Source organism: Leguminivora glycinivorella, chromosome 4, assembly GCF_023078275.1.
Source record: "Leguminivora glycinivorella isolate SPB_JAAS2020 chromosome 4, LegGlyc_1.1, whole genome shotgun sequence".
Classification (NCBI taxonomy): Eukaryota; Metazoa; Arthropoda; class Insecta; order Lepidoptera; family Tortricidae; genus Leguminivora; species Leguminivora glycinivorella.
In genome coordinates, this window is record NC_062974.1 from 17873441 (window position 1) to 17893697 (window position 20257).

Below are 20257 nucleotides of genomic sequence, written 5' to 3' on the forward strand. Positions count from 1 at the left end.
TACTTTTACAACAAATATTTTCACTCACAAGTGCGATTGAGCGCTATATTAGAAATACTAGCTCTGAAGGAGTACCTAAATAATACAAACCGGCCCAACACATCATATCAATTGTTTTCTAATAATAATTTGAGTTTATTCGCAGTTGGTCCTTCTAATTTCAATGTTTAATCTCAGATTCAATTTTATGAGTTATTTCAAATAAATAGAAAACCTTGTCGCAAAGTCGCGAGCCGGTGCCGTTGTGCCACACCTCGTGCTCACAGTCTCGTACTCGGCTAGGTTGAGTCTATATGGCCGGCAGTTGTCTCCGCTCGGCGGCTGTGAGCTCGGGGTGCCACACGTCGACTATGAGTACAAGTCGCGAGCCGGTGCCGTTGTGCCACACCTCGTGCTCACAGTCTCATACTCGGCTAGGTTGAGTCTATATGGCCGGCAGTTGTCTCCGCTCGGTGGCTGTGAGCTCGGGGTGCCACACATCGACTATGAGTACAAGTCGCGAGCCGGTGCCGTTGTGCCACACCTCGTGCTCACAGTCTCGTACTCGGCTAGGTTGAGTCTATATGGCCGGCAGTTGTCTCCGCTCGGCGGCTGTGAGCTCGGGGTGCCACACGTCCACTATGAGTACAAGTCGCGAGCCGGTGCCGTTGTGTCACACCTCGTGCTCACAGTCTCATACTTAGCTAGGTAGAGTCTATATGGCCGGCAGTTGTCTCCGCTCGGCGGCTGTGAGCTCGGGGTGCCACACGTCCACTATGAGTACAAGTCGCGAGCCGGTGCCGTTGTGTCACACCTCATGCTCACAGTCTCGTACTTAGCTAGGTTGAGTCTATATGGCCGGCAGTTGTCTCCGCTCGGCGGCTGTGAGCTCGGGGTGCCACACGTCGACTATGAGTACAAGTCGCGAGCCGGTGCCGTTGTGCCACACCTCGTGCTCACAGTCTCATACTCGGCTAGGTTGAGTCTATATGGCCGGCAGTTGTCTCCGCTCGGCGGCTGTGAGCTCGGGGTGCCACACGTCCACTATGAGTACAAGTCGCGACCCGGTGCCGTTGTGCCACACCTCGTGCTCACAGTCTCGTACTTAGCTAGGTTGAGTCTATATGGCCGGCAGTTGTCTCCGCTCGGCGGCTGTGAGCTCGGGGTGCCACACGTCGACTATGAGTACAAGTCGCGAGCCGGTGCCGTTGTGCCACACCTCGTGCTCACAGTCTCATACTCGGCTAGGTTGAGTCTATATGGCCGGCAGTTGTCTCCGCTCGGTGGCTGTGAGCTCGGGGTGCCACACATCGACTATGAGTACAAGTCGCGAGCCGGTGCCGTTGTGCCACACCTCGTGCTCACAGTCTCGTACTCGGCTAGGTTGAGTCTATATGGCCGGCAGTTGTCTCCGCTCGGCGGCTGTGAGCTCGGGGTGCCACACGTCCACTATGAGTACAAGTCGCGAGCCGGTGCCGTTGTGTCACACCTCGTGCTCACAGTCTCATACTTAGCTAGGTAGAGTCTATATGGCCGGCAGTTGTCTCCGCTCGGCGGCTGTGAGCTCGGGGTGCCACACGTCCACTATGAGTACAAGTCGCGAGCCGGTGCCGTTGTGTCACACCTCATGCTCACAGTCTCGTACTTAGCTAGGTTGAGTCTATATGGCCGGCAGTTGTCTCCGCTCGGCGGCTGTGAGCTCGGGGTGCCACACGTCCACTATGAGTACAAGTCGCGAGCCGGTGCCGTTGTGCCACACCTCGTGCTCACAGTCTCATACTCGGCTAGGTTGAGTCTATATGGCCGGCAGTTGTCTCCGCTCGGCGGCTGTGAGCTCGGGGTGCCACACGTCGACTATGAGTACAAGTCGCGAGCCGGTGCCGTTGTGCCACACCTCATGCTCGAAGCTGTCGTCGAACATGAACACCTTGCCTGTCTGCCACTGCCTGTGAAAAGAGAAAAATAACATTATTTTGGCCGTTTAATTTATAAAACGTAAAGAAAAAAAAAGTGATAATATCTCGAAAATCATGTGTCATTTTCATTAAGGTCGAATTCGCATAATGTGATAGCTATATTGAGATGTCCTATTCCCCTTTTCGTTTTGGCGTTGGTTTTAGAAATACTCGGTATATCCTGGTTAGAGGTAATCCATTACATAACATACATACAATTTCAATATTTTGCAGTTGGATTGTTACATACAGCATTCTTTATTACCTTGTCTCCTTATGAACGCGTATAAAGGTATCTTTGGTATTGCTGAGGCCCAGGTGCATCCTGAGCCGGCAGTTGGTGGGACCGACGTGAGGCCTCACGTGCGTGCCGGCGCGCATAGAGCTGAATTTTATCTGTCAAGTAAAAGAAAAATTGAAAACTATGGAAACGGATTATGTCGCGTATAATGAATTTACAATTCATCCCGACGATTCGAACTCTTTACAGCACTCGTGGTCATATAAGAACAATAAAAGAAAAATTATAAAAAACTAAAGGATTATATGAGAAATAAACTTTTTCGCTGTAAACATTACAGTATCTTCTGATAATCATTATTTAATAATTATCTGACAAAGAATTGCTCTGATGTAATGATACAAAATAATCTGAAGAAAATACACGTAGGACTCACCTGTCCGCGCCGACAGCCAGCCGCCGCTACCTCCCGCCGCACCACTGCGCACGTAACAGGCGCGCGCGCGCACCGACCGTCTATCTCCCTCCCTCTCACGAACAAATCTAACTGCGACCACTCTCCCCTCTCTTTCAGACCTTCCTTCTCCTGCTCATATAAAGCTTTCGCGGCTTCTCCTTCTTTTAAGATCTCCTTCCAGTGTTTCTCTAAGTCGCGCGCTAGTTTGATGTAAGGTGTGTCTTCTATGTTCCACCAGGGTCGGCCTTTTAGCCTAGGGACGTTATATAGAGAGCGCTGTGCGGGTGAAAGGAAATGCCCGTGTGCTGCGCCTCTTTTGTGAACCTCGTGGGCTTCTTCGAACCGCCCTAGCAATAATAAGGTATCTCCCAAATGGTAGTAGAATCTAGGTTCGGTGGCGGGGCCGGTGTCACCTTCTAAAGCCTTTTGTAAGTGGTGTAAGGCTTCCTCGAGGCGGTTGTGCTGGGTTTTGAGGATGAAGCCGTATTGGGCGAGGGCGAGGCGGTCATTGGGCCAGCGTTTGAGGGTCTCTTTGAGCACTTCTTCGGCTAGGTCGCCTCTGAAAGAAGAAAAAAAAAAACTTAATTTATCATTTGAGCTCAAGAGTTCGTCGAAGAGATAATAAAGAGTACTTATCGTACAGTATAGCTCCCCGCTGAAAGTGCCGCCCACCCCCTCTCGGTTACCTCACAGTTACCGCCTGTCAAAAACGCAAACAGTCGACCTGTCATATCTCACTCATACAAGCACCTACACGAGCTTAGAATGTGTGCTAGGAACGCGCCTCTTTCATATATTTGATCGCCAGTGTCCGAGGTGTGTCGAGGGTGCGGTGCTGCGGAGTGCTGGGACACAAAACGCGCGAGTAATCTCTGGAGTTACTATCAGGGTTCAGGGTATAATGTGAAAAGTGTCCTAAATCCTAATACAATGAATAGAAAATGTCTTACCTATTGGCCATCAGGAACATGACAGTTAAATTGGTCCTGTGGGAAGGCTCATCCGGGAACCGGCGGATGAGCAGGCGATAGACCGGCTCCGCACTGAGGTAGGTACCTAACGGAAATAACTGATTAGTATTTAGGTGTTAGGTTAGACATGTACCGGATGGAAAAGGAAAAATGATATAAATACACAATAAATTAAATCAAATACATATGAAAATAATTAGTTAGGACTTAATTTCATATTACGTGATTTTGGAAAAAGTAGGTGTTTACTAATTTACTAAATTCGGCTTAGCAGTGAATACAGAATTGCATGGAGCCGTCGCAATATTTCTCTTGTCTTTTATATCAAGGTAGGTTGATAAAATAATAATTATTCATCCGTAGTCCTTACCTCTAAACTGTATCCTGTTAATAGTTCTCTCTGCAATCTCAATTAATTTCTTATCCGATAGCCGTTCATTCATCTTAAGCAACTCAAGGTACGCTGCTATCGCTCGTCCAAGTAGCGCGTTGTCTCTTTTCCTCTCCGCCGCGGCATCCAAGGATTTGGCCACTATCCAACGGGCGCGGGCGCTAGTTTTGAGTTGCGCCGAGCTTGCACGATCCGCCGCCGCCATCAGAGCGCCCTCCATATTAGTAACACAACACACTTAAGGGGACTAGTAATATTAATTGTTCACACTCAGGGTCGCCATGTAAGGTTTCGTTTCTTTTTGTGTCCAGAGAAACCTTTATTTTTAATCAAGGCTATATAGCCTGACATTTTATCGGGTACATTATATGCTGGCAACACTAACACTCAAACTCTATAATCTATGGTTAGGTCCCTGCTTGCGAGCCGGGGGTCGCGCGGGGTGCGGGCGCGGTGGTCCCGGGTCGCTCGCAGGGAGCGTGGGTAAATGGCACAACGAACAAAGTTTAAGTTAAAGATGCATTCAGTTAGTCCAGCCAGTCCTGGAATTTAATTGAGTTTTTCATGAGCATAATTGTATTTTTTTTGTGGGGGCTTTATGTTGTACCCCTCAAGGAGACGGGCTTTTTGGCCTTTTTTAGGGTTCCGTAGTCAACTAGGAACCCTTATAGTTTCGCCATGTCTGTCTGTCCGTCCGTCCGTCCGCGGATAATCTCAGTAACCGTTAGCACTAGAAAGCTGAAATTTGGTACCAATATGTATATCAATCACGCCAACAAAGTGCAAAAATATAAAATGGAAAAAAATGTTTTATTCCTACATGTAAAGTGGGGGCTGATATTTTTTTTCATTATAACCCCAACGTGTGATATATTGTTAGATTGGTATTTAAAAATGAATAAGGGTTTCCTAAGATCGTTTTTTGATAATGTTAATATTTTCGGAAATAATCGCTCCTAAAGGAAAAAAAAGTGCGTCCCCCCCCCTCTAACTTTTGAACCATATGTTTAAAAAATATGAAAAAAATCACAAATGTAGAACTTTATAAAGACTTTCTAGGAAAATTGTTTTGAACTTGATAGGTTCAGTAGTTTTTGAGAAAAATACGGAAAACTACGGAACCCTACACTGAGCGTGGCCCGACACGCTCTTGGCCGGTTTTTGCCATATGTGTTGACTAAGTTGGTGTATCCTTGTGATTTCATGCAACTAATGAAGTAACAAATTGTAAGTGGTCATACTCCATGCGCAAAAACAGTTAGACTACCTACTATTTCAAAGGTATACACCAACCATAATTTTAATATATTCCATAGGTTTTAAAAATTGCATTTCGTGTTGTAATTTTCTTTTATCAGAAAACGAATAATATATTTTTAATCGACATACCTAAACAGTTATTAGCCTGTATTGTTTTACCACAAGTTCCTTTGAACATTTCCTGTGTCCAACATCATATCAGCTCGATGGGTTAATGTGGATTAATGCACTATCAACTAACTTACATTATGCAAGTGGAGTTTCAGCTCATTCGAATATTGGAAAGTAGATCTAACAAGGTTTGATCCAACATACATACATTACATACATGGCAAGCGATTTTACGAAGTATCGTTACATTTTTTTTATATACTACGTCGGTGGCAAACAAGTATACGGCCCGCCTGATGTAAAGCGGTCACCGTAACCTATGGACGCCTGCAACTCAAACAGTGTCACATGCGCGTTGCCACCCCATTAGAAACTTGTACATTCCCTTTGCTGTTTTGTTGTTTGCATTTATGACACAAAATGGTCAAGTGGTTCAAGATCAATAAGGATAGTATCAGAGTTGTTAGAATTTGAGATAAAATGATCCTAATTGCACTTTTGTAACGTCGCCCAGTAGATGCATCGCTTAAAATTGTATTAACCGTTCGTGCACCTTACGGCCCAGCCACGACATTGGTCTAAGCGCGACAGCGGTGAGCGGCAGCCATATGTGCGAATGAAAAGTCCCATCGCTGTGTATCGCTCCGATGTATGGCCACCGCTCACCGCTGTCGCGCTTAGACCAATGTCGTGGCTGAGCTGTTATTCTACCTATATAGTCTGGCAAAAAAGAGTAGAAATTAAAAAGAGGCAACAACGCAATGTAGTGTCGTCCCTTTTTCTCAGACACATTTATTGAAGGCATGACACGACGATGTTGCTACTTTTTAATTTCCACTGTTTTTTGACATGCTATAAGTTAAGGCACTGGTCTCACCGCGAGCTAGTAAGCTATGAGCTATCGGCTATAAGAACGAACAAAAGATAATCACTCTCGTGCAAATAAAAGAGACACGGCGATGTTTATAGTTATTCGCCCAGCGGTGAGCTATTAAAATCGCCGTGTCTCTTTTATTTGCACGGGGGTGCTTATCTTTTGTTCGTTTTTATAGCCGATAGCTCATAGCTTACTAGCTCGCGGTGGGACCAGTGCAGGGGGGCTACCATGAAGTGCTAAAGCCGTTCAATTTAGGTTGAGAGAGAGGGACGGAGCTATGTAACTGCTATAGCTGTGTCCCTTTCTCTCAACCTAAACTGAACGTCTTTAGTACGTCATGGTAACCCCCCAGGTAGGTACACAAGAGTCCGTTTAGTCATCGTACCTGGTTGAACTCTCGCTCAGCGTCCTCGAGGTGCTGGCGCCAGTAGGCGTCGGCGGGCTCGCCCGGCCATCCCTCCTCTAAACTGTTCCCACCGTCCTCTGAAAAATAAAACATTGTAATATAACACAAGTAACAAGCATATTTATATGTTGATGCTTCTGGTTAAGAATTTCACCACCCCCTTTCTTCCCGTGGGTGTCGTAGAAGGCGACTGTGGGATGGGTTAAATTGTGGCGTAGGCGAGAGGCTGGCAACATGTCACTGCAATGTCACAGTTTCGTTTTCTTTCAACCCATTATTTGCCAAGAGTGGCACTGAAACTTGAGTAGTTTCATGTGCTCTGCCTACCCCTTCATGGGATACAGGCGTGATTGTATGTATGTATGTATGTATGATGCTTCTGAGTTCGAATCCCGGTAAGGGCTAGTTTAGCCGTTACATGGTCGCGATTATCACATGATATATTTCTTTTCATTTGCGAAGATGCGTATTCTGGTTCGTAAGGACTTAAGAGAGCAAAACTCAAAAGATAATGAACGATAAGGGGAATTGAGAGAAGGGCCAACATTGCGTCTCTAGCTTAGCGCTCTAGCTTAGTGATCAAGAACTATCTAATTTGTTTTTAAAATATCTTTAGTCAAGCAAATGATCCGGGCCGTTCCTGATGCTAAGGTTTATGAATAAGTGTAGTTGGTTAACAAGATTTGACCTTTGCATCTGGAGTGACTCGGAATAAATTTTATAAAAATAAACGTTATTCTAGTTTAGTTTAAAATTAATTTAGGTATAGAGTTTTTAGGGTTCCGTAGTCAACTAGGAACCCTTATAGTTTCGCCATGTCTGTCTGTCCGTCCGTCCGCGGATAATCTCAGTGACCGTTAGCACTAGAAAGCTGAAATTTGGTACCAATATATATATCAATCACGCCGGCAAAGTGGTAAAACAAAAAGTGAAAAAAAATGTTTTGTTAGGGTACCCCCCTACATGTAAAGTGGGGATTGATTTTTTTTTCATTCCAACCCTAACGTGTGATATATTGTTGGATAGGTATTTAAAAATGAATAAGGGTTTACTAAAATCGTTTTTTAATAATATTAATATTTTCGGAAATAATCGCTCCTAAAGGAAAAAAAAGTGGGTCCCCCCCCCCTAACTTTTGAACCATATGTTTAAAAAATATGAAAAAAATCACAAAAGTAGAACTTTATAAAGACTTTCTAGGAAAATTATTTTCAACTTGATAGGTTTAGTAGTTTTTGAGAAAAATACGGAAAACTACGGAACCCTACACTGAGCATGGCCCGACACGCTCTTGGCCGGTTTTTAATTTACTGTATAAAATTATTAGCAAAAAATATACAAGTAATGTTACTTGTAAATTATTTATGTCCTAAAAATTTGATCGGCGATCTTTTGACAGTTGCTTACAAATCATTAGACGATACATTATTTTTAAACAATTAGGGCGCTTTGAGGTAATTTCAAAGCACAGAAATACTCGGGTAATTTCGAAAGGGGAATCTTGATGTGATGGAAATAATGGTGATTTTTATCTGACTTTCGAAATTACCCCAATGCACTCTACTATGTTAAAATTCACAAAGATGCACTCACATAAGGTTAGTCATGCAGTTAGACAAGTTAACACCATTCCGTTACAGATCAACCACGTCACAACGTGTTTACTGCGTCTCGCGGGCCGCTCGGGCTCCGGCAGCCGTCCGTATTTGGCCTCGAGCCGCGTCAGCAGCTCCTCGTCGTCCACGTCCGATATTTCCTCCTCGTCCACTTCCTCTTCCTCCTCGATTTGCTCGTCGTCGATTATCTCCACGTCGTCTGGGACGTCTTCTTCTGGGGTTGCCTCTTTAGATGGTGGGGTTGGTTCTTTAGATGGTCGGGTTGGTTCTTTTGGTTTAGAAGCAGCGGGAGCTACTTTCTTTTGAATGATTGGTTCTTCTTCTTCCTCCTCTTCTTCTTCGTCGCTGTAAAGTTCCCTTCTTTCTTCTTCTTTAATTGTTTGAACCTGTAGATAGTTTATGTTCAAAAATCTTCTGGCTTCGAAATTACCACTGATTCAAACGAATCCTGACATTTAGAGCATTTTTAATAGGTAATACTTTTAGAGCCGTGACGTAGATGGATAAATATAATAATTTTTTCCTAATTTGTTATGTCATTTAGAAATTAACTTACTTTAGAGGTGACAGGTTCTTCCTCTTCCTCACTTTCTTCAAACGTAGGCGATTTTCTTGTTATAGAAGGTATCGGTCGAGAACTTTCTTGCGACACCTTTTTTATCGGAACTGCATAAAGAGAATACAGTTGAAAACTTTATAGATGTAATTAAAGTTATTTAATTAAAAAAGTATTCGTATTTGGGCTACCAGGTTCAGAAGGTTCCTCTGGAATGAGGGTCATGCGTCGGTCTATAGACGGCGTCGCTTCTCTAGCGTCTTCAGATGGTGCCACATCTGTTGTACAAAACGTTGTCTTAGCAGGACAAAAATAAGCTATTCCAATATGCTGTTTAGAGAATGCTTCAGAGCAAATTGGAAGGATCGAGTGGGTTATGCTCAAGCTTCAAAAATATATGCTCCAAATAGGCCAAAAGGTCATTTTCCGACTTTTTTATTCCTAGCACTAAATATTGAGAAAAATATTTTTAAAAAGAGATCTATTTAAAGACCTCAAGCAGGTTCGATCGTAAGGTCTATGTAGCATGATTGTGCAAGAGTAAAAACTTCAAGATGTGAATCAAATTAGAATATTTTGAATCCAAAAGTGAGTTCAAAAAAGAAAGCTATTTAGTGGTAGTAAGTTAAAATGTGTACGCACCACTGGAAGCGGTAGCGCGGCGTACGATCGCGTGCGTGGCCACCAGCAGGGCGCCCCCAATGCTCAGCTTCAGCCACACTGCAACAACGCCCCACACTTAGTGCCCGTATTATCAGCACTAGACAGTATGATCGCTATGATCTACGTCACTGCGCGGCTCGGCGGTTTACTATCAAATTTAATTTAGTTTTTCTGTACTTGTTAATTCGTTTTCTGTGGCAATAAAGAAATCTCAATTTCAAATTACCCATACAATGCTGATGCTTTGACGGTGACAGATAGTTTGGTGCTACCCACTCGGCTCGGCCGTTGAAAGCTTAACATACGATAATACTTTCGACAGTACGGACCATAAGGACCAACGCGGGAAAAAGTAGTACAGTCCGTAATTAACAAATCTAAATGACATATCATATGTAATATAATCAATGAATGCATCTTTATATTAAATATTCGAAATTATAACTAGACTGAAATTGTAATAATCTTAATTTAATTGCTGTTAAATAATTTTATTGATGAACGTGTAATATTTATAATATTATTAATAAAATGTCTATGTCTATGTCTAAAAATGATTTAGCGTTCATAGGTACAATTCTTAAAAAACCAAGAGTCGTTTGAGACAGTTTACTATATTTGTTGTTGAATAATTATTCAATGAAGAAGATTAAATACGATTCTGATCAAAAACATTCCTCTAAAGGGGGCAATTTATATCTTTGATAACTGAGTTAATACGGTCAATTGTTGATACAGTGTAAATGTGAAATAAGATTATAAGCGGAATTCACAGTCAGATAGAGAGGGTGTCTTACAAATTCTACGAAAAATATAAGAGATAAAAAGAATGTCTTACACTTTCAATGAAACAAAAGCCATTTTTTAGATGTTAATAGTCGGCAATCGGTATAACAGATAGAGTACTAGAGCAATATTAAGCCAATCATAAGCATACACTGACTTAGTAACATCAAGATGCGAATAATCCGAAAACATCCATTTTTATCCTACCCCATTACGACAGTCTATACACAACCAAAGAATATGTATGATATTAGGTCATAGTACCCAATGTACCCATAGTAAAAGCTAAGTTTAGTTTGGGCCGTTTCTGGCTAGGTTGCTCTGTGTAAGAGGTCCCCTATTTATTTCTATCATTTGTGATACATTCGATTAGAAAAGCATAGATCTAATTTTTTATATTATATTACGTCTAAACATTTAATAAAAAGATACAACAGGTGTTATCGGTGAACGAAAATACACTGAAATAGATAAAGTATTTTAATTACAGCTCCTTGGCACCCTAAATATCAAATATGGCGGCAACGCCGTGGAGTCCAAAGTTTCCGTTATTCGAAACAAAAACCCTAATTTGTCAGTTTGAAGACCTTTTTACGCACTTAATTTATACAAAAAAAAAATTATGAATCATAATATCGCATTAAATCTGTAAACACGAAATATAGTTCTAATATTAAAGATACATTTTTTGATTATTTTCCTTGGAAAATAATCAATGGAATCAGGTGTTACTTTGCGAAATGCTATGTAAATTCGCAGACTAGCAAAGTAATCTTTTTGATTTTGATATTTCGTTTTATTTAAGCTACACATTATGCATACCTACAAATTATGTATAAAAACTTGTGGTTTGGTATTACAAACTAGTTTTAATATTGCAGTTTTACAAGCGCAAGGGGCAAAATAAAAGATGAGAATATAATGAACATTTATTTATTTTTTACGTAATTCTAGTAGCATTGATGTAACTACATTAATTTTATTACATGTAATGTTAGTGGTAAGTGAAAACTATTCCTATCATGCTCATCGTAACTCGAGGAATTATCATTGATCAGATCGGGACGCGTAGACAAGAGACTTTCATGGTCCGTAGTTTATCATAGCTGTCTCTGTTCCGCATTAGTGCGCTAGTTCGCTACGGTGTTTTAACGATTGTCATCTTGTCTACGCAGCTAGATCGGTTAGAAAATATTAGATAATTTATTAAAACGACCAAGCTTTATTGTGTTATCAGGTAAACGATGTGAGAACTTGTATGAGAATATCGTTACAGTGTCGGAAACGAAACGAAAACGATTTAATATTTGTACTGTAAAGTAACGAAATGCAAAATCTCACAACGTTTAAATGGCCACAGATCCAGCCAAACCAACTAAGGAACACCACATAAGAAATATATTTAAATGTATACAAAATTCAGGGACGTTTTATGGTCACAGGCCACATCTCTATGGTTTCGGAATACTTGCTGATCTCGACACCATAGATACAATGCTCATTTTCTAAAAACAGCTCGTGTGGTGTTCCGAAGCCTGAGGTAGTAAAGCATGAACAAAACATAAAGAAAAAGTAACTCACTATGCGAGGCCTCCGCTTCCTCCTTGCGAAGCTGCTCCTGGCGCTTCTCGTACTCTTCCTCCTCTTCTAGCGTGTCGGTCGGCTTCTCAGTGGAAGGTTCGTCCTCCACCTGTGTCAGAAAACACGTGGTTAATGGACCGAGCATCAGAAACTAGGTTTAATTTCGTCGCTTTCTTTAACTTAATTTTCGCAGGTATGTATCGCCTGTCAAGGCATTTTATTACAATTTAAAAAAAAAATTGCTCCATAGAACATTTGAATTTCACACCTTTTTTCTATTCACTAATTTGTTTGACCGACTGTATCTGATTGACTGTTGTTTGAGCGCTAAAGATGAGCGTGGCGAGAGGTACTCGTAATTTTACATACCTTATCAAAAGGCTGCCCAAAAGGTGCTGATATCCATTTCACCGGTGGTTCGTCATCGTCAGACTCTAGAAAGTCATCGTCAGGCTCGTTGGCGTCGTCATCGTCATTGTCACAGTAATCATCATCACCATATATAGATTTAGATTAGATTTAGATTTATTTATTTCATAATATAAAATTACATTATAAATTATTCTACCTTAATCTATACGAATTTATATTATGATCGTCGAGTATGATTTTTAATGAAAAGTCAATTACAATTTATAATTTGTACTAATATTTAAATAAAAAAAAAAGTAACAATAATGATTTATAAGTAATTACAATGTCATTTTTTACATAAAAAGGAAAAAATAAAAAACAAGGTATCTCATAGTGATCGTCAAACTAAAATTAAAATACAATAATGGTTGTAGTAGTGGATTACAGTCAATTTATATTACATGTCATTTCCATATACTCATTTACAGAATATAATGGATTTTCCAATAAAAAGATTTTCAATTCGCGTTCAAAAGTTTCGTCAGATGTTTCTGTTCGCAATTTCGCGGGTAGTCGTTCGTAGTATGTCGGTCCAATCACTCTCGGGTTCTTTACTGAAAGCGCCATGCGACGCGGCACTGTTCGCAATCTCCCTGTGGACCGAATTTAATCATTCACATTTTAAATTGTGACATACCTCATTGAAAGGCTTCCCAGACGGTGCTGTTATCTTTTCCACCAGTGGTTCGTCATCATCAGCCTCTAGAAAGTCATCGTCAGGCTCGCTGGCATCTTTATCGTCATTATCATCGTTGTCACTAGTATAATTCCATTCACACTTTATACTAAAGTGACTTACCTCATCGAAAGGCTTCCCAGACGGTGCTGTTATCCGTTCCACCGGTGGTTCATCATCGTCAGGCTCGCTGGCATCTTTATCGTCATTATCATCGTTGTCACCAGTATAATTCCATTCACTCTTTATACTAAAGTTACTTAGACTTCCCAGACGGTGCTGTTATCCGTTCCACCGGTGGTTCATCATCGTCAGCTTCTAGGAAGTCATCGTCGGGCTCGTTGGCATCTTTATCGTCATTATCATCGTTGTCACTAGTATAATTCCATTCACACTTTATACTAAAGTGACTTACCTCATCGAAAGGCTTTCCAGACGGTGCTGTTATCCGTTCCACCGGTGGTTCATCATCGTCAGGCTCGCTGGTATCTTTATCGTCATTATCATCGTTGTCACCAGTATAATTCCATTCACTCTTTATACTAAAGTTACTTAGACTTCCCAGACGGTGCTGTTATCCGTTCCACCGGTGGATCATTATCGTCACTCGTCAGCCTCTAGGAAGTCATCGTCGGGCTCGCTGGCATCTTTATCGTCATTATCATCGTTGTCACTAGTATAATTCCATTCACACTTTATACTAAAGTGACTTACCTCATCGAAAGGCTTCCCAGACGGTGCTGTTATCCGTTCCACCGGTGGTTCATCATCGTCAGGCTCGCTGGCATCTTTATCGTCATTATCATCGTTGTCACCAGTATAATTCCATTCACTCTAAAGAGTGAATGGAATTGTATTATGGAATTGGAAGTCTAAGTAACTTTAGTATAAATACTAAAGTTACTTACACTTCCCAGACGGTGCTGTTATCCGTTCCACCGGTGGTTCATCATCGTCAGCCTCTAGGAAGTCATCGTCGGGCTCGTTGGCATCTTTATCGTCATTATCATCGTTGTCACCAGTATAATTCCATTCACACTTTATACTAAAGTGACTTACCTCATCGAAAGGCTTCCCAGACGGTGCTGTTATCCGTTCCACCGGTGGTTCATCATCATCAGCCTCTAGGAAGTCATCGTCAGGCTCGCTGGCATCTTTATCGTCATTATCATCGTTGTCACCAGTATAATTCCATTCACACTTTATACTACAGTGACTTACCTCATCGAAAGGCTTCCCAGACGGTGCTGTTATCCGTTCCACCGGTGGTTCATCATCATCAGCCTCTAGGAAGTCATCGTCGGGCTCGCTGGCGTTGTCATCACCATTATCGTCGTTGTCAACATCATCGCCATCATCATCATCATTGCCGTCGTCGGCGTCTTGGCCTGCGTCTTCGACGGATCCTGTAATCATTAATTGTTATTTAACTAAAATTTTCCTCATGAACTAATTATAAATATGACAACATGTATGTGTCTGTTTGTTTGTCCGTCTTTCAAGGCAAAACGGAGCGACGAATTGACGTGATTTTTTAAGTGGAGATAGTTGAAGGGATGGAGACTTGGAGAGTGACATAGGCTATTTTTTGTCTCTAACCCCCACTTCACTAAAAGGGGGGCGGGGGGTGGAAGTTTGTATGAAATATTCCGCAATTTTTGAATTTAACGCGAGCGAGGGTGATATTTACGAAGAAAGTGGCTCGAATATATATTAATAGTGCAATAATATGGCAACGTACCTTGGTCCTTATCATCATCATCATCATCATCCTCCTCGGGCAAGGCGGGCAGCTCCACGTCGATGGGCTCCTCGTCCTCAGGAGCTTCCTTCTCTATCTTTTCTACTTCTAGAGACTGGTCTTCTTCTTCTTCTTCCTCGTGCTCTTCTTCATCCTAAAATTTTAATAAATTGAATAAGTTTTTTTGCAAAAAATTCATTTTTGTCACAAGCTTTATCACCGACTGTACCTTTCTTTCAACAGTCATCTACTGCTCTCCGAGACGTTTCTAAAAACCCCTTACTCGATGGGGATACGACGTTTCATAACAGAGTTCCTATGACCACCTTTCTGCTCCATCATCATCAGCTCCATGATACCAAATATTGCATCGTCACGTGATTTATATATATCTGTGCAAAATTTCAGCTCAATCGGAAACCGAGAAGTGGGTCAAATTTAGCTTCTACGTTTTGACTAAACTAACATCTAATAACAAGGCAAGTTGAATAAAAGCTTGTAAAAATATATCGTCTGTATGACGATCGGTCTGGCCTAGCGCGTAGTGACCCTGCCTGCTAAGCCGCGGTCCCGGGTACGAATCCCGGTAAGGACATTTGTGTGATGAGCACAGATATTTGTTCCTGAGTCATGGATGATTTCTATGTATATTTATGTATTTATCTATATAAGTAAGTAAGTATATCATCGCCTAGCACCCATAGTACAAGCTTTGCTTAGTTTGGGGCTAGGTTGATCTGTGTATTAAGGTGTCCCCCAATATTTATTTATTATTTATTTCTTTTCATGTTTTTATCGACATGTTTTTTTTTGTATTTGGTAATAATTATTGTTACCGGGAGGCTTTACTATGGGTAGGTAAATATAAGTTAAACCTCGGGTTTGCTCAAAGCTAAACACCCGTTAAAAAAATTAAGCTACAAAAGATATGGTGCCAAAATGCCTGCAGGCGGAAGTAATGTGTGGAGAAAATAATTCATTTATTTGTGGATAGACCAGCCCCTCTAGCATAACTTGCCTTGTCGCGCGCGAGTCCATACTTGAAGTCGCGCTTGATGTATGGACTCGCGCGCGACAAGGCAAGTTGTGCTAAAGGGCCAGGTTACACATCTGTATTCTGTTCACACAAAACGCTATTTTACAGTGTGCGTTCTACAATATCTTTGGGTCCCAATCTATTCCAAATTTGGTTTTCATATTAATTCCGACCAGAATGAGCTCTTTAGCACCACCATTTTTTCACGAAATCTGACACAAAGCTTAATCGTAAAAATTAATATATCTATTGACATTTCATGGACAAAAAAATGAATATCAATATCCACAAGACATTTTTGAGGCTAAAATAATACATAGTTACGTTTACAAAAAAAGCCAAACACATTAAGCTCAAAAACAAAGATTACAAGTTCACTACTTTGTATTGTAGGAGCAGAAGTTTTACAAAAGAAGCAGTGCCTGACTGTTAAACCATTAATTTCTATATTTTAATATAGATCAGTATCACAAAACATACTGTAACACTTTTATTACAAGTATTTAAAGTTACGGTTTTAGAAAAAGCATTGAGTTTTGTTAGTGCCAATCGAAAAACGTTACAGATATCAAACTAGAATTTCCACTCGCAATCATTTTGCACCTCATTGTTTTGTTCATTGCTTTCTCCGTTATCACGATTTTCGTCCTGGTCATCATTATCATCATCCTGTTCGATACTCTGATTATTTTCATCATCACCATCGTCATTTTCATCATTTTGTTCGATTTCATTGCTAAGTAGTTCATCTTCATCATTATCTTCGTTCTTTAAATCATCATCATCACCATCGTCATTTTCGTCATTTTGTTCGATTTCATTGCTAAGTAGTTCATCTTCATCATTATCTTCGTTCTTTAAATCATCATCATCATCATTGTCATCATCTGCGTTATCATCGTCATCATCATCGTCATCAGGTTCGGCCGCATCTTCTTGATAATAATTCCTATATACGAGATCTTCATCCTGTTGTTTATGATTAATTTTGAGATAGTTATTTGAGACACATAAGACTAAAATTTCATCAATCACTTTTAGAAAATATGGTTGATTACAATTTTTTAAACACGATTTAGACTCAAAAATGACATATCGTCACTACTTTTAAAAAATCTCGTATCTCCACGCTGTTCCTCAAAGTTAAAACGCAGTAAGTCTATGTGCATTCCATACATACTTACTACAATTTTCTTTTCATTGGCAGACGAAGATACAAGTTTTTTTAAAAGTAGTGATGATATGACATATTATCAATAACAAATCACCTCATCATTATCTTCTAAACCCTGTTCAGCACTGTCGTTATCGTCTTGATCTTCATCGTCATCTTGATTTCCTTGATCATCATCGTTCTCATCCTCTTGAAGTTCCTCCTCATTTCCTTCATCATCATTATCATCATGATTTTCATCTTCATCATCATCATCGTCATCACCACGGTCTTCATCATCATCGTGATCATCGTCATGTTCATCATCACCTGCTTCTTCACTGTGCTCTGCCTCGTCATGATCATCCTAATTGATTTTTTATACAAAACATTACAATACTGTGAAACTTAAAATGGTTTGAGCTGTTTCGTATGTCTAAAGTTGTTACTACCTTTTTGGATCGTAATTGGGTGTATTGATGACATATAACGTGGGTTTGCATATGAATGATTAATTTGCATTAAAATAAAATATAACCCAGGAAACTATAAATCTTATTAATGGCTTACTTGTACAAATTATATTCGAGTTTGAACTCTTACGGAAATAAAAGCTCCAAATTCAAATTCGGAAAATTTTACCCGGGTCTTATGAGGATAAATGCAAGAAAAATAATATTGAAATGAGACTACATTAATCTATAAAATCTACAAATAAGGAGCCCCTTGCATTAAATACTTTTATCTTATGACTACAATACTTACGTGATGCTTCAGTTCCAGTGTGTGCTCATCATGGTGATCATCGTCTGGAGCGTCTTCCAGCCACCCCTCTAGCACTCCAGAGTATTGGGACTGTACTGAGTTTGCTTCCACTGCATCAAATAAAGTATTACTTGATTACCAACACAAGTAACAAAACCGGTGATATACTACTGTCTTCCACCACACATCACTTATGTACTAAAGTTGAGAACAAAGTGCCAAAAATATGTATCTACAACCTTAATGTACATACATACATACAATCACGCCTGTATCCCATGAAGGGGTAGGCAGAGCACATGAAACTACTCGTTTCAGTGCCACTCTTGGCAAATAAGGGATTGAAAGAAAACGAAACTGTGACATTGCAGTGACAGGTTGCCAGCCTCTCTCCTATGCCACAATTTAACCCATAGGTATCCCACAGTCGCCTTCTATGACACCCATGGGAAAAAGGGGGTGGTGAAATTCTTAACCCGTCACCACACGGGCAAATGTAATAAAGTCGTGTATATGTCGCAGTAAGATAGATAAAGCCGTTATATAGTTATAACCCTAGGGATATAATTATATGTCGTAACATAGTTAAACGAAAGCGATTTATTGCTATCTTACTAGGAATATAACTATAATACGTTACTAGTTTAGTCAAATAATTATATGACTGGATTCAGTTTAGTGAAATGATTGTAGACAGGAGTGTGGCGGTGCGGCGGAGGTATAGTTATAACCCTAGGGATATAATTATATGAGTTAAACAAACAAACCACAGTGAAGAATTGTTTAGGGCAAGAATTTGTTAATTATTTTCAATTCAATGTGCTTATTCTCTCTAAACACACAGACGGATGGACAGAGTCGCAACATAAGGGTTCCTTTTGATTTTTTTTGGTATAGAACTATAAAGAACCGGGACTTCCGGTTCCAGTCCCACTTAGAGACGTATTATAATTATATCCCTAAATTAAGTTTAATCCAGTGATATAATTATATAACTAAACTAGTACCTACCGTATTATAATTATATTCCTAGTAAGATGGTGATGAATCGCTTTTGTTTAGCTATGTTACGGCATATAATTATATCCCTAGGGTTATAACTATACCTCTGTCGCACCGTCGCACTCCTACCTACAATCATTTCACTAGACTGAATCCAGTCATATAACTATATGACTAAACTAGTAACGTATTATAGTTATATTCCTAGTAAGATAGCAATTAATCGCTTTCGTTTAACTATGTTACGACATATAATTATATTCCTAGGGTTATAACGATATAACGGTTTTATCTATCTTACTGCGACATATACATAGTTTTGCCACTTTGTCCGCATCTATATTTTAATACCTTGACTGTACAGTCGCTAAACAGGTTTTAAATCCAGGCTAAGAATGAATTATTGAGCATACTTTGTACAGTTTTGCAATATTTATTATGCCAATTTATAATTTAAATAATGCACTTAAATGTAATTTTGAAAAATTACATGTATAACATGTAACATAAATTATGAAGATTAAACAAATAATCTTGCAAAAGTAAAAGTGTAAAATTCTTTAGTCAATATACAGTGAACTTTCAATGGTTGTGAGCACCTTAGACACTATCCAATTTCTACATTTTACAAGAATTTGGCAGAGGAAAATATTAAATGGAATAAATTCCTGTCAGGTTTATTAGTTTAGTAGAAACAATAAACTTAAGAATACAACTTGAATCATATTACTTACATTCAGATAGGCCACGGTTTTCGAGTATAATAAGTCCAATGAGCCCAATCAGCACAAATAGGAGAGAGAAGAATATGATTTTGGCACACCAGTGGCCTCCGGTGCCGTGGTCATGCTGCGAGTGAATAAACACGTCCCCCTCGCCGAGCGCCGCCGCCGTCCCGCGCGGCTCATCTACTCCCAAATCATCTTTAATATAAATAAAACAACTATTAACAAGAAGATGCCAGTATAACATCAATATGATTAAAGTGTCCTTAATCTCACCTTTTTCCTCTTCTTATCCTTACGCTTCCTTGGTTGTACGTCGCCTGACATGGTTCAGTTTAATCTGGCGCTCAGCAGGCGACAGAATCTCTCTTATTGTTTCATAACCCTGAGTAAACAAAGAACACTTATACATACAAATAAATTTGGGGCACGAGTCGTATAACACTACCAAATGCGCAATTTTCTTAAATAAAGATAATATGCGCACGTTGAAAATTTTAAAATAACCTACATACATGTGAGTACCTCCGCTGCTTTCTTGAATTTATTTTAGAATTTAACCTAAAAATAACCGGCGGAGACAGCTGAATATGCCGCGGGTGGATACAGTACAGGAAGGGGGGCGGGCGGACTACTGACACTGACATTTGATGACGGCTGTCACGGGCGCTCAGAAGCAATATTTATTGCTTAATATTTGTTTCCACTAATATTATAAAAATATTTGAAATATCTGTTAATTATTTTAAATATAGCTACTCCAATTATGTTTTTGAGATAAAATGGTATTAATGTCTAATACTAGGTGGTGGTATTAATATGATTAATATCTAATAATGTTATTGTTTATGTGGATATCTATGAATGTTCTAGGAATGACATTTCGTTTTGTTAC

At 40.1% G+C, this 20257-nt stretch overlaps 1 protein-coding gene across 9 annotated transcripts; it reads right to left on the bottom strand.

Moving 5' to 3' along the window:
- Positions 1-224: 224 nt before the first annotated feature.
- LOC125225616 (aspartyl/asparaginyl beta-hydroxylase) lies at positions 225-19986 on the bottom strand. 9 transcript variants are annotated; one of them, XM_048129404.1, is made up of 20 exons: positions 19874-19960; positions 19642-19747; positions 19372-19564; positions 17636-17745; positions 16986-17237; positions 16321-16686; positions 14682-14835; positions 14162-14346; positions 11851-11959; positions 9463-9540; positions 9012-9098; positions 8821-8930; positions 8314-8650; positions 6628-6725; positions 3974-4208; positions 3583-3688; positions 2612-3191; positions 2200-2330; positions 1874-1925; positions 225-1738 (listed from the first exon to the last, which is right to left on the bottom strand). In XM_048129404.1, the coding sequence occupies exons 2-20, from the start codon at positions 19687-19689 to the stop codon at positions 1640-1642; spliced, it is 3330 nt and encodes a 1109-aa protein (XP_047985361.1). In that variant the 5' UTR covers positions 19690-19747; positions 19874-19960; the 3' UTR covers positions 225-1639. The 9 variants fall into 9 exon arrangements, with proteins under 9 accessions (XP_047985361.1, XP_047985365.1, XP_047985360.1 ...); XM_048129408.1 differs by having other exon boundaries at positions 225-1925; positions 16321-16478; positions 16566-16686; positions 19874-19959; XM_048129403.1 differs by having other exon boundaries at positions 225-1925; positions 19878-19986.
- Between the last annotated feature and the right edge of the window lie 271 nt (positions 19987-20257).